General features: G+C 36.1%; 2 protein-coding genes across 2 annotated transcripts; both read left to right on the top strand.

Annotated features, from left to right (window-relative positions):
• Positions 1-1278: 1278 nt before the first annotated feature.
• Positions 1279-8774, top strand: LOC111485105 (probable sucrose-phosphate synthase 1). Its single transcript, XM_023131823.1, has 13 exons — positions 1279-1705; positions 1799-1888; positions 2374-2615; positions 2978-3041; positions 3155-3853; positions 4279-4395; positions 4538-4669; positions 4768-4944; positions 5596-5649; positions 5736-5798; positions 5905-6822; positions 6997-7124; positions 8200-8774. The coding sequence occupies exons 1-13, from the start codon at positions 1508-1510 to the stop codon at positions 8477-8479; spliced, it is 3162 nt and encodes a 1053-aa protein (XP_022987591.1). The 5' UTR covers positions 1279-1507; the 3' UTR covers positions 8480-8774.
• Positions 8775-10479: 1705 nt separating this feature from the next.
• On the top strand, positions 10480-12965 carry LOC111485218 (heptahelical transmembrane protein ADIPOR1). Its single transcript, XM_023131999.1, has 4 exons — positions 10480-10838; positions 10938-11033; positions 11598-11655; positions 12129-12965. The coding sequence occupies exons 1-4, from the start codon at positions 10624-10626 to the stop codon at positions 12828-12830; spliced, it is 1071 nt and encodes a 356-aa protein (XP_022987767.1). The 5' UTR covers positions 10480-10623; the 3' UTR covers positions 12831-12965.
• Positions 12966-14024: the final 1059 nt, after the last annotated feature.

Here is a 14024-nt window from a genome sequence, read left to right as displayed (position 1 = left end):
GCTTAGATTGAAGCGACGTATAGCTGAATAAAAGTCATTGACGACGAGTCGGCTCCTATACATCTAACTATGCCTTGCTTTGTCCCCTAACACGGTGGAGGTTCTATGGCACATCACGAGCAATTGAGCTACTCAAGCGAACCACCCTTACCTTACTACAACATAGGGATAAAAGGGAGAAGGTTGCGAAGGTGACCTCATTATCCACACATCTGATCGCTTTCTCCAAGAGCTTCCCGAATGATTAGATTCAACAAAATGAAGTCAGCACATCTATGCGTGTGTTATATTCCACTATTTATAGTGAGTACTAGAGGAATACTCTATCACATCACAAGTCATTATCTCAATACTACACTATGCATCCTACTAACAACAAACATGTAGGTCGGTTAAATCAGACAATCAATTGCACGTTGTGCTAAAGATGAGTTGTTTCTCTAGACTTTTAGGCGTACATTTTTTTTTATTATTATTTTGTATCTAATATGAGTTCAATATTTATTCTCATACTTTATACTAAAAATAATATATTTTCTTAAAGTTTGTATAACTATTTAACAATGAATACAATCGTTATTACCGTCATTTTAGCATAGTCATTAAAAATCACATCAATCTGAACATAGTTTAACGAACCATATACAAATCACAAGGTTAAAAAGTCAAAGAAAAATTTATAGTAGAATTAAAAAAAATAAAAAAAAATTAATGGAACAAACTAGCTTTTTTAGCTCAACAAACAATTTAAAATAATTAATAATTATATTTGGCGTTGGAAATGGTTGAAAAAAATAAATAAAAGGGTAAAGAGTGCAAAATTGGGAAGGTGGGACCGGGCGTGCTTTGTCAACTCACGAGTGGCAAATCTGGTAAAACGGAATTGTTTATAAATAAATAAGTAAATAAAAAGAAGTAAATAAATATGGTAAAAGGAATAATTCTACTGAATATACCACCAAAGCCATCAAAGCCAGCGAAATAAAACGTGACTCGCCAGCACACTACATTCTGATTAACTAATATTTAAAAAAATATATATATTTAAAAATAATAAATAAAAGGCATGAAATCCCAGGATAAAAAGGTAGAAATTATTAAATGACCATATGTATATCTAAAATTAAAATATTATATTATATAATATCCAATTTATAATTATAAAATTTTAATTTATGAAGAAAATGGTGAGAGTGAAGTAATTTGGAGCGTATTTTTTTAGATTCGTGTAGAAATTCACGGAAAGTAGGCGTATTTATGGTGAAACGCATAGCGATAACAGTGGTGAGCTTTTTTAGCGCGCTCACCGGGCAAGAAAACGACACCCAATTCCGAATCTCTTCATGGTTTTGAGTCTTGGATTGTCAGAGTTTGCCAATTTTCAACGTCGGAGGCGAGCATATTCTTCTCAAATCTTTCTCTTTCTCTGAGAGTTTACTCTCTTTGTCTCTCTTTCTGAGGGAGGAGAGGCCGGAGAAGAGAATCGAGGTTTTAGCTTTCAAGTATAATGGCTGGAAATGATTGGATTAATAGCTATTTGGAGGCAATTCTTGACGTTGGGCCTGGTATTGATAAAACCAAGTCTGCGAAGAAATCGTCGTCGTTGCTTCTCCGAGAGAGGGGGCACTTCAATCCTACTCGGTATTTTGTTGAGGAGGTCATCACTGGCTTCGATGAAAGTGATCTGTATCGCTCCTGGGTTAAGGTAATCGGATATCTATTCATTTCTCGCCTGATTTATCGAACTAGGCGTTGCTTTCTCTGAACTCGAGTTGCTTGCTATGTTTGTGTGTTCAAGGCTGCAGCCACCCGAAGTCCTCAGGAGAGGAATACTAGATTGGAGAATATGTGCTGGAGGATTTGGAACTTAGCTCGTCAGAAGAAACAGGTTTGTTTTCTTGTTTTTTGTATCAATATAATCGCGCAGATTATGTGGCTAGTTCGCATGCGACATAAGCTTATTGAGGAATTACTGGATTGTTTGATCGAAAAAATTATGTATGAATCTTGTTATCTCTTCTGTCTCCCTCTGAGATTTGTGGCCTATCTTTTGGCAGCATTCTTGAGTTCTTTGATTGTTCGGTATGAAGTTTGTGATTCTGTACTGTCCGCCACCATGCAAATGTTAGATTATATTTTGCTAAGATTAGCAGGGCCACTAGAAAACTGATAGAACATGCAGCTTTTTGCATATTAAAAACTAAGCTGTTGATCACTAAGACTTATTATTATTATTATCTTTGAAACTGGAGACAATGCATATCTGTTAATTGAGATTTGAATTATGTGAATGCGAACTTTTTTGTAAAGGTGATGTTTAAACTGGAAAGCATAATACGCACACTAGTAGTTATGAAATCTATGGTTTTGTAGCTTGAAGGAGAGGAAGCCCTAAGGAAGGCCAAGCGTCGTCTTGAACGGGAAAAGGGTCGAAGAGAAGCAACGGCTGATATGTCTGAAGATTTATCAGAGGGAGAGAAAGGAGATGTAGTCAGTGATATACTGGTTCAAGGAGATAACGCCAAGACACGTTTTCCAAGAATCAACTCCGTTGATGCAATGGAGGTGTGGGCTAGTCAGCAAAAGGGGAAAAAGCTGTATATTGTCTTAGTGAGGCACGACCATAACTTTACTTTTCTTTCTTTTCAATGTACTGATTTTTGTCATGATTTTCCTTTATTGTTGCAAACTTGCAATGTGTTATATCTGTTCACTTGTTTATCAAATGCAAGTTTAGTGAAGCGAAAGTGAATATAATCTCCTTTTCCTAATAACTACAACTACCTTTGAAGTTTAGGTTGTGAGATTTGTATGGCTATTTCTAAACTGATATAGCAAATTCCTTCTATAGTCATTTAATTTCTTAAAATTTTTCCACCCTCTGATTGGATCTCTTGTGATGCTATGATTTTATATATATTGTGATCTTGGATATTTATTACTCATTTCATTAACATTGGCGATCAATGCTATGCAGTCTTCATGGTCTGATAAGGGGAGATAACATGGAGCTTGGCCGTGATTCTGATACTGGTGGTCAGGTAATATTAGTTTCATTCTGTCTCTATAATCTTGACTTCTATAACACCTCATTTTCTACGTTCATGTATAGAATTGCATAACTGATTGATTTTTACTTCTCCATCTTGTTTAGGTTAAATATGTGGTAGAACTTGCTAGGGCATTGGGATCAATGCCCGGAGTGTATAGGGTAGATTTGCTCACAAGACAAGTATCATCCCCAGAGGTTGATTGGAGCTATGCAGAACCTACGGAAATGCTGAATCCATGTAATTCAGATGGTTTGGAAGGTGAGATAGGCGAGAGCAGTGGTGCCTATATTATTCGTATACCATTTGGTCCAAGAGATAAATATATTCCTAAAGAGCTTCTGTGGCCGCACATCCCTGAATTTGTTGATGGTGCACTTAGCCATGTCATCCAGATGTCTAAAGTTCTTGGTGAGCAGATTGGTGGGGGACATCCGGTCTGGCCAGTTGCAATCCATGGGCATTATGCTGATGCTGGGGATTCTGCAGCGCTGCTCTCTGGTGCTTTAAATGTTCCAATGCTTTTTACTGGCCACTCATTAGGTCGGGATAAATTGGAGCAGTTATTAAAACAGGCTCGATTGTCAAGGGATGAGATAAATATAACATACAAAATAATGCGCCGGATAGAAGCTGAAGAATTAGCCCTTGATGCCTCTGAAATAATTGTAACGAGCACTAGACAGGAAATTGAAGAGCAATGGAGATTATATGATGGGTTTGATCCAATCCTGGAACGTAAACTTCGTGCTAGGATAAAGCGTAATGTGAGTTGTTATGGCAGGTTCATGCCCCGTATGGCGGTAAGTAACAAATGTCTACATGCTTGTATGTTGAATTTTCTGCATCTATGTAGTGCATGTGACCTTCAGACGCGATTAATTTGATAAGACCATTAAATTGAATGATACTTCCATGTATATAGAGTGTTTACCATTCTTTATTTGATAGTGGTTGAATTTGGTTGAGTCATTTTGGCAAGTCGTAGTCCTTTCTCATCAACAAATTTCTGAGTTATTACTTCGGAGGTACACGTATTCTAAAATTTTCCATCTAATTGTACGCAAATTTCATTGTGTGGTCTTATGTAGTGTTGTCGTACTGTTCCTGATGCAGGCTAACTTGTTTGGTAACTGTCTGACATTGTTTAACCAGCTGTCTTGTTTGTTTGGCCCTTGACTACTTTCCTTTCATATAATATATCAAAATATTCCTTTCCCCTATGCAGATAATCCCTCCTGGAATGGAGTTCCATCATATTGTTCCTCCTGAAGGTGATATGGACGTTGAGACAGAAGGAAATGAGGATCATCCCGCTTTGCCAGATCCACCCATCTGGTTTGAGGTTATGTTTATTATTATTATTATTATGCATCTACTTTAAGTTATTGTGGACGTGGACTGTAAGCTGTTAGAAGATTTCCTCTTCCACACAATAATGAACCCTGTTTTTTTAATAATCTTGATCTATATTATGGCATTTGCAGATAATGCGTTTCTTCACTAATCCTCGTAAACCTATGATACTTGCACTTGCGAGACCGGATCCAAAGAAGAATATCACAACTTTGGTCAAAGCATTTGGAGAATGTCGGCCACTTAGGGAGCTTGCAAACCTTGTACGTGGAATCCTTTAAGGATTATAATTGATCAGGCAATCTTCTTGACGCTGTTTGCGCCATGATAATTATCTGTGACTTTTCTTCATACATTGCAGACACTAATTATGGGTAATAGAGAAGGAATTGATGAAATGTCAAGTACAAACTCATCTGTCCTTCTCTCAGTGCTTAAGCTTATTGACAAATATGATTTGTATGGACAAGTGGCATACCCTAAACATCACAAACAATCTGACGTTCCTGACATATATCGTCTGGCTGCAAAAACCAAGGTACTCATGTGTTCACAAAGAATAAATATTCGGTACATTTTCTCTCTTGTCCTGTTTACAATGTTTATCTATTCTCAATACAGCTTGCTGGTTAGTGAATTATGTAGTTTTCTTCATACACAACTTCAGAATTCCTACATTCACTGCACCTAGCTAGTTCATGAGTTATATTATCTTCCAGGTACCGTTTCACTTGCTCGGGAACCATGAGAACCAATTCATAAACTTTTCTAGCCATAGTAATTCGTAGGTGCATAGTTTGCTTTTAAACTAGTTTCTTTCATGCACATACATATTGCATTGTGAGGTCCTCAAGTCCTTTTTTTCAATTTGATATTGTGAATCCCTTTGAATTTTGGAGCATGGTTTAAGAAAAATATATTTTGCACGCTAAACATTGACTGTCGTTCTCTGAGGAATATGGTATGCGCTTTATTAAGCTTTTTAAATGCCAGTGGCTAATATTTTGTAATTTGCACCGTCATCCAGTGCCTGTGGGTTATATTAATATCCGTTTCCCATTTTGGGATATCTTCTCTTGTTCGTTCTTGGCTTTCTTTGTTCTCTTCATGCCTGGGACATTCTTGTGGCGTCCCGATTTTGTATTGAACACCTATCCTTTAAGTTGCTATCCTTATTTATGATTTGCAGGGCGTTTTTATAAATCCAGCATTCATTGAGCCATTTGGACTTACTCTAATTGAGGTGATTTCTATTATTTCCTTACTTTTCATTTCACAGAAGTATTTATTTTATTAACCAGTTATCTATTCTACACTTTTGTTTAATAGGCAGCAGCCCATGGTTTACCCATTGTTGCTACAAAAAATGGAGGTCCTGTTGATATACATCGGGTATGCCTGCTTTTAGCCATAAAATTTTGATTACAACTATTGATTCTCATGCTTTTATATTTTCATATGCTTGACAAATTTTAAACTTAATAAAATGTTTGTGCAGGTGCTTGACAACGGTCTTCTTGTTGATCCGCATGATCAACAGTCTATCGCTGATGCTCTTCTGAAGCTTGTTGCAGACAAGCACCTTTGGGCTAGATGCCGGCAGAGTGGTTTGAAGAATATTCACCTATTTTCATGGCCAGAGCATTGTAAGACATATCTATCAAAAATTGCTAGTTGCAAACCGAGATATCCACATTGGCAAAGAAATGAAGATGAAGATGATAACTCAGAATCAGGCTCACCTGGTGATTCGTGGAGAGATATACAAGACATTTCTCTAAACCTAAAGTTTTCATTAGATGGAGAGAAGAGTGGTGGAACTGATAGATCTCTCGAAGATAGAACAACTAAATTAGAGAATGCTGTATTGAACTGGTCAAAGGGTGTTTCAAGGGATACACGAAAATCAGTTGCAGAAAAAGCTGATAAAAATGCAAATGCTGGCAAGTTTCCGGCATTGAGGAGGAGGAAACATCTCTTTGTAATTGCAGTGGATAGTGATACTATCACAGGTCTCGTTGATACCACAAGAAAGTTGTTTGGGGCAGTGGAGAAGGAAAGGAGTGAAGGCACTATAGGGTTTATTCTCTCTACATCGTTGACCATATCTGAAGTGAATTCATTTCTGGTCGCAGGGGGCTACCGTGCTAATGATTTTGATGCTTTCATTTGCAACAGTGGCAGTGATCTTTACTATTCATCCACAAATTTGGAAGATGATCCCTTTGTGGTTGACTTCTATTACCATTCACACATTGAATATCGATGGGGTGGAGAAGGATTAAGGAAAACTCTAGTTAAATGGGCTGCTTCAGTTTCTGATAGGAGCGCTAATACTGAGGAAAAACTTGTAACTGCAGCGGAGCAACTTTCAACAAATTATTGTTACACTTTCAATGTTGGGAAGCCTGAAGTGGTAATTTTCAACTTTTAGTGATGACGTTGATCAGTCTTTTTATTGTGGAAAAAGGTTATCTTGTTGGTGAATTTTTAGTATTCCTAAACTATGCATCTCATTGTAGAGGGCATCGTTTGTTGATTGCATGTCTCAGGAGTTCATAAGTCAAGAATTTCCTTTGCTTTTGTGCAGATCCCAGCAGTTAAGGAACTCAGAAAATCGCTGAGAATTCAAGCTCTGCGCTGTCATGTTGTTTATTGTCAGAATGGCACCAGGCTAAATGTAATTCCAGTACTGGCATCCCGTTCCCAAGCGCTCAGGTACTATTACTTTTGGTGCATGCTCTTGTGTATTTTCTTACTATTTCTCTCTCAGTATAACCATGGATATTGGAAGATCATGGCATGTAGTAAATCCTTGAGAAACTACAACTCTTAGGCACCAATAAGCTGTTTGGAAGTTATTTTTAAAAATGATTTGTTTCTAGGATAAAGAAAGCATATTGAAAGTATATTTGGTTAGCAAGAAGTTATTTTTTCTAGTTATTATTATTATTTTTTTAAATACAAAATCTCACTAGTTACCGAATTATTTGAAATAAAGTAGAATTAGTCTCTCTCTCTCTTAAAAAAAAATCTAATAAATTATGTATGTTAACCGTATAGTATTTGCCAACATTTTATATGCCACAGAAACACAATTCTTAGAATTATTTGTTAACGCTTAAATACTAAACAAGCTCTCGAGTCTCAACCAGACTGCTTTAAAGTTGTCTATTTCTTTGAAATATGATTTTGATATTTAACTATTAAGTATAAATGAAGACTATCGAATTCTAACCAACCAGGTTTTGAGGAGGTAGTTTGATTTATGAGAGAGACCTAACGTTGACTGATTCTGAAGATGACAGTGTGTGCTGAGTTGTCTCGGTAAGCTATTGTCCACCAATTTTGGCATGGGGCAGGGCATAAATGTATAAGTTTTAGACCTTTTCCTCGAAGTTTTCTCCTTCAACTTTTAGGACGAAAATATTATCCATCTAAAAAGGCAATCTCCTGCTGGCAAGACCTTGAGACTGGGAAGTGCGTTTGTGAATTTTCCCTTGACATCTTAACCTTTATATCTTGAACCATAAAACCAGTGAGAAAGCTGACTGGAAAACAGCAATTTAAATGTCTAGGAACTTAAATAAACTATCAAACGGCCATGACTTTTTTCTCTACATTAAGTTTTGAGGGTCTCACCATGGAGAAACTTTCCTATATTACGGTAGAAATGGGTACTACTCCAATTAATTTGACGATGTGGAGTCCAACAACCTAAATAATTCTTCATAGGGATTTGATTCTATGAAATTTACTAGAATTTTTTCCCCTTGCGATGCAATGGTGGCAGGTATCTTTATGTTCGATGGGGCACGGAGCTGTCAAAAATGGTTGTGTTTGTTGGAGAAATTGGGGACACAGATTATGAAGGGTTGCTTGGTGGATTGCACAAAAGTGTGGTTCTGAAGGGCGTTTGTAGCGGCACTGTCAATCAGCTCCACGCCAACAGAAGCTACCCTCTTTCGGACGTTGTTCCAGTTGACTCTGCAAATGTTGCACAAGCTTCTGAGGAGGCTAGCAGTGCTGATATTCGAGCTTCCTTGGAGACAATTGGCCTTCTCAAGGGGTAGAAATTTTACAATGCTTGCATTGCAACTGAACTTTTCCTGGTACGTTTCTGTAATTGTCTTCATGGCATTTTAGGAGGAAACAACGAAAATAAAAATGGTGAAATAACACATTGGCCACTTTCTTTTGGTGGGGCATGAAAAAGGAAGCTAAATCTCAGTTTTGTGCAGCTTTTTGTGTGTTTTGTCCTTTCAGCATCTTCTAGCTTGCTGTTTTCATGGTAACTGGCAAAGACCTAAGAGAATACTATAAACTTGATACTGTAAAAATCAATGAAATTCTCTTCGTTGGGGTAAATTCTTTTGTACTATTCTCGTTTAATAACGTTGCCATCTATAAAACAAAATGATATATATATTATGTCTTCGATAAGGAACTAATATGTTTATACCTCATTTTTTCAAAAATTGAGACAAGTTTTTTAAGATTATAAACTTGTTTGTTTCTTAATAAACGTAAAAAATAATAATAATAATAATAATAATAAGAAAATCGTGAAATTATTATGAAAAAGGAGTTATCTTTTGGAAAAACAAAAGACAAAGTCACGAAAACTTATGTTTAAAGTAGATAATATCATACAATTGTGAGAGGCCTTAACAATTTCTTCAGATTTCTTGAATTTTCCTTAGAAGGATAAAAGATAAAACTTGTGGGAAATAAGAAGTTGGTCAATTATCCAATTTAGGGTTCTTCGTTGAAAAGATTGAGGTTAGGTTTTGAAGTGTGTTTGAGGATAAAAGAAAGCGAAAATAGGTGGATAATTAATTGTCCTGTAGTGGTCGGCCACCTATCCTCTCAACCTTGGATTTATTTTTCAAAAGGTTGAGAGTTAGGAGTTGGGCGTGGCGCTACCAAACGAAGACCAATTGGAAAATAAAAAATGGCCCAGTTTTTATGACCTAAATACTTTACCCTTCACCCTCCAACTACCCTTCATTACACATTTAATTCCCTTCATTTTCATTTCCTATTTTCTTTCAACAAAATAATTACCAATTTCATTCCTTTACTCGAACAGAATCCTACGCAAAACTCAAAGGGAATGAACTATAAAAAATTTGTCATAAGTTAAAATTTATATATGCTTTCGTGTAAATATATATATCATAATTTTATAGATTTTAAATATAGTTTGATTGATTAAGATATATATATATATATATATATATATATATTGATCGAGAAGTTAGAAGTATTATAGTCTTAGGTAGTGTTACTGGAACCACACTTGGCTCATAAATAAACCAGCAACCAAGTTTTTCAACAATTTGTATTGGCCCACGTGGCTCGCTCGTACTACATAATATATTTAATATAATCTTAAAATAATGAAACAAATAAATATTTGTCATATAAACAATTACTTTTATAAAAAATAATAATAATAACTCGAACAACTCGAACCAACCTTAAAATGAATAGATAAGTCGAGTTAATCACAATTTTCAACCTAATTCATTACCCAGCCTAACTACATTTATAATAATTAATATTTATCTAAGTCAAAATAATTAGCTCAGCTAGTTCCCTTTCTTACATTCTAATTAATTGCATTACTCTAATTTTTAAATATATTTGAAATATATAAGTTCCTTCCAATAATTACTATTTTTGAAAAATTGATAAACAAAAAGTATAATTTTTATTTATTTATAATTTTAAAGGTAAGTGACCAAACCAAAGGTCAAAATTTTAATATTGCTATGATAGGTGGCCCAAATATTGCACCAGCCAACCCCTCTTTCATACCAATAATAATAATAATAATAATAATAATTAATAATTAATAATTTAAAAAAATAAAAATAAAAATTAAGAGAGAGAAAATTTTAAGATCTTGAAGTTAGCTGCACCTGCATGGAGGGAGAGAGAGAGATTAAATAAAGTTGTTGGTGTAGTTGTGTATCACACAAACTGCATTAAATAACGCATGTAGAAAGCAAGATAATGGGACGATTTTTTTTTTTTTTTTGCCCCATAAATTAATAATGCTTAAAGAAAAATAAATTTATCTATATAAGTAAGGCTTTAAGTAAAGCGAAATTCTTGTCTTGTATAAGTATTTGGAAAATTTTGGAAGAGATTCTTCAAATTTGTTGTGCGAAGAAGGATCTGTACGGAAGAAGATCGGAAGAGAGCGAAGATGGAGGAGACAAATCAGAGGCGGAAGGGAAACGGAGAGAAGAAAAGCTGCTGCGATGAAATCAGAGAGGATTGTCGGTTGGTTTCGTTTAAGGAGTTGCCTGAGTATATGAAAGATAATGAGTTTATTCTTCATTATTATAGAGCTGAATGGCCTCTCAAGCGAGCTCTTCTTAGTGTCTTCCAATGGCACAATGAAACCCTAAATGTTTGGACGTGAGACCTCGACTTAGCGTTGTTCTTCGATTTGGTGATGTTCTGGATTTTGATTTGTGCGTTGTGATGATGTGTGTGTTTTTTTTTTGAAATTTTCAGGCATTTGATTGGATTTGTTTTGTTCTTGGGATTGTGTTTGGCGAATCTGATGGAAGAAGTGCCTCAAGTGGCGGATTTGTTCGGGTTCTTTTCCAGGTTCGTTCTGTGCTTGAAACTTCTTCGAATTCCGTTCGTAGTTAGAAATGGCGATTTTAATTTGGGGAAATTTTCGCCTGAACTGCTTTCTCTCTTTTGATTTTTGGCTTCTGATAGTGAAAATTGATTCTCTGATTTAGTTTAATCGCTGGATTTGTTGTTTCTTCGAATCGGTAGTAGTTAAGATTAAGAACACGAAACAATTAATCTCGGCTTTGGAGGAAAAAGAATGAACTCATAAGCATCCATTTCAGTTCTTGGTTAGAGGATGAATTAGGACTTTTATAGTTCATTACAAGCAACAGCAAACTTCAATTAGTTTATCATTCACAAATACTTCTTTCTTCGATAATTCAAATTTGATTTTTAAGAAAAATATGTCGATTTGAACATATTTTACCCGGTAAAACGCATGTTAATCTGCTCAACACTAAATTTGTAAATTCTAGCAAAAAAAAAAAAAAAAAAAATCCATTAACATATATATAATTAAGTTGACATGTTTCATTAAATTAAGCATATATGTATTTAATTTTATGCAATGAATTCCCCATTTTGATGCAGGTCTATGCTCACATCTTTCTGTTCAAACATTTCCTATGTTTCTAGAGATTTCATTGGAGTAAGAACACCTTATAACCCTTTCTTCATGCATTAATTTATAGAATTTTGTTAGTTCATCATTAATTTTCAAATTTTTAACCCTGTTTAAAAAATAGTAGCTAATACTGCCTATCCATCTTGAGTTTTTTCGTCTATTATATAATTTTATTAAGATTTTAAAAAATTCATACCAAAGTTTGAAAACTAAAATAATAATTCTCGTTTCTTAATTATATATTTATTTTCTTTTTAAAATTTTGTGTTGAGTATTATTGGTTTGTGAGTCCCACATTAGCTAATTTATGGAATAACTAAGACTCTAAATGAGTCGAGTCTCGATTAAGGAGGGACGTTCTTTGTTCGAGGAGAGGTGTTAATGAAAACAAACGCAATTTTTATAAAATAAAAACAAATTAGTTAGCAAAATATGTGTAAGTTTTTTAAGTTTCATCTAATTTTTTAATAAAACAATAATAACTGTGTGTCATGCAGACCACAGCAACAGAACTGATGGAATTGATGGGAAGCGTCCACCACGAAGGCGGCGGCAACATCAGTTTGGTAACCAACGGATCGAGCACAGAACGGTGGCCATTCTTCGTGTTCTTAGGCGGCTCAATGTTCTGCCTTCTCTCGAGCAGCATTTGCCATCTCTTTTCTTGCCACTCTCACCCTCTAAATCTGCTCTTACTCAGAATCGACTACATCGGAATCGCCGTCATGATCATCACCTCCTTTTTCCCCCCAATTTACTACATCTTTCAATGCGATCCCCTCTGGCAATTCGTCTATCTCGCCGGAATCACCATCATGGGCATCTTCACCATCCTTACTCTGCTATCCCCGGCGCTTTCCACTAGCAAATTCCGGTCCTATAGAGCTCTTCTCTTCGTCTCCATGGGTCTCTTCGGTATTGTTCCCGCGATTCACTCCGCCGTCGTGAATTGGGGTAATCCTCGCCGTAATATCACTCTGGCTTATGAAGCGGCGATGGCTCTGTTTTATCTCACTGGAACCGGGTTTTACGTGAGCCGGATTCCGGAGCGGTGGCTTCCAGGCCGGTTCGATCTGGCCGGACATAGCCACCAGCTATTTCATGTTTTGGTGGTTTTTGGAGCTTTGGCCCATTACGGTGCCACCATTGTTTTGTTGGAGTGGCGTCAGAATTTTGGGTGCGAAAATTTGACGTTGTGAAAGGAAAAACACAAATCAAACTGCAAACCCAATTGTTTAGCCTATTTAATTTGGAAATTAAACGCTTAATTTAAAAATTTGTATTTTTTTTCTTCTTAATTTATTTATTCATCAGCAACTTCTTTGATTTTCTCAGCAAGAGGGTTCCGTCTATTTCTGTTTTCCTTTAAATTTATAAGTGCTTATTGTATAAAAAAAAATTATTTTATTTGGATTGGAATGAGTACAAGCTTCTGGTTGACCCGATCACCAACTTCCTTGACCTTCTGACACTGGTAGGTGTCAACCTCCATACATGGTCTTATGACTTTGCGGAGACTTGTGTTTTTGTAAACAGTCACTCGAGCCTAGTTACTGCAACCCCCTTTGTGAGAAGGCACTCCTTCTCTTGAAGTTACAGGGGCTATTTTGCCGAGTTCCTTAGAGAGAGTTGTCTCGTGCTACTAGGTATCCTCTACCTACACATCTGTGTCGATTTCGGGTACTAGTACTCTTTTCTTGAAAGTCGTTCGAGCTTTTCCTGAGAGTATGACATGGGTTACTTCAGCGCCGTAGCGTGTGGTACTCGAAGATTGACTCGAGGTATTTTCTCTACTTCTTCTTACCCTGAAAAAATAGGGACACCTTGCGTCCTTGAATCGATAACCATCTTTCGGCTAACCTAGTCTCCTCCGTCCCTCATGACCAATAATAGATAGTACAAGAATATTCACCTATTGTCCATTGACTACCCCTTTCGACCTAATCTTAGGCCTTGACTCACCCTCCATGGATGAACCTTTTCGAGGAACCCTAGAATTAGATCCGCTTTCATTTCTTAAAAAATTGACCAAAATCTTCAAGTTTCAGCGCTCCATCTATTCTCAACTTGTATTTAATATTGTCCATGTCCATTGGTACTTAAACCCTAAACTCTAAACCCTAGAAATGTACCCGAAGAAATGGGAGAATTCATGGCTTTCATTGTTGTCTGCAGAAAACGATGAGCCATCTCATTTCCAAAAACAAAACAAATTCAAATAAATAACGCAAAATTCCCCATGTGCTTGGCTTCCCTCTTCTACTGCAAATCGCATACTCCATTTCTTCCTCTACGTACTCCTCCCATAACCCTTTCCGATATGTGATTCCTTACTCAAATTTAATTCTTCCAGTACTCGAACCAATGTGGTTCACAATTTTAATATCACTTTT

Source organism: Cucurbita maxima, unplaced genomic scaffold, assembly GCF_002738345.1.
Source record: "Cucurbita maxima cultivar Rimu unplaced genomic scaffold, Cmax_1.0 Cma_Scf00010, whole genome shotgun sequence".
Taxonomy (NCBI): Eukaryota; Viridiplantae; Streptophyta; class Magnoliopsida; order Cucurbitales; family Cucurbitaceae; genus Cucurbita; species Cucurbita maxima.
The sequence above is the reverse complement of the archived record's forward strand: the minus strand, read 5'-3'. Positions and strand labels throughout refer to the sequence as shown.

What these genes read in the sequence shown, in the direction of transcription:
- LOC111485218 (XM_023131999.1), top strand. Translation starts at nt 10,624, where the DNA reads ATGGAGGAGACAAATCAGAGGCGGAAGGGAAACGGAGAGAAGAAAAGC. An exon ending in GAAACCCTAAATGTTTGGAC is followed by an intron (nt 10,839 to 10,937) that starts GTGAGACCTCGA and finishes TGAAATTTTCAG; the next exon opens with GCATTTGATTGGATTTGTTT. An exon ending in TTGTTCGGGTTCTTTTCCAG is followed by an intron (nt 11,034 to 11,597) that starts GTTCGTTCTGTG and finishes ATTTTGATGCAG; the next exon opens with GTCTATGCTCACATCTTTCT.
- LOC111485105 (XM_023131823.1), top strand. Translation starts at nt 1,508, where the DNA reads ATGGCTGGAAATGATTGGATTAATAGCTATTTGGAGGCAATTCTTGAC. An exon ending in ATTCTGATACTGGTGGTCAG is followed by an intron (nt 3,042 to 3,154) that starts GTAATATTAGTT and finishes CATCTTGTTTAG; the next exon opens with GTTAAATATGTGGTAGAACT. An exon ending in ATCCACCCATCTGGTTTGAG is followed by an intron (nt 4,396 to 4,537) that starts GTTATGTTTATT and finishes TGGCATTTGCAG; the next exon opens with ATAATGCGTTTCTTCACTAA.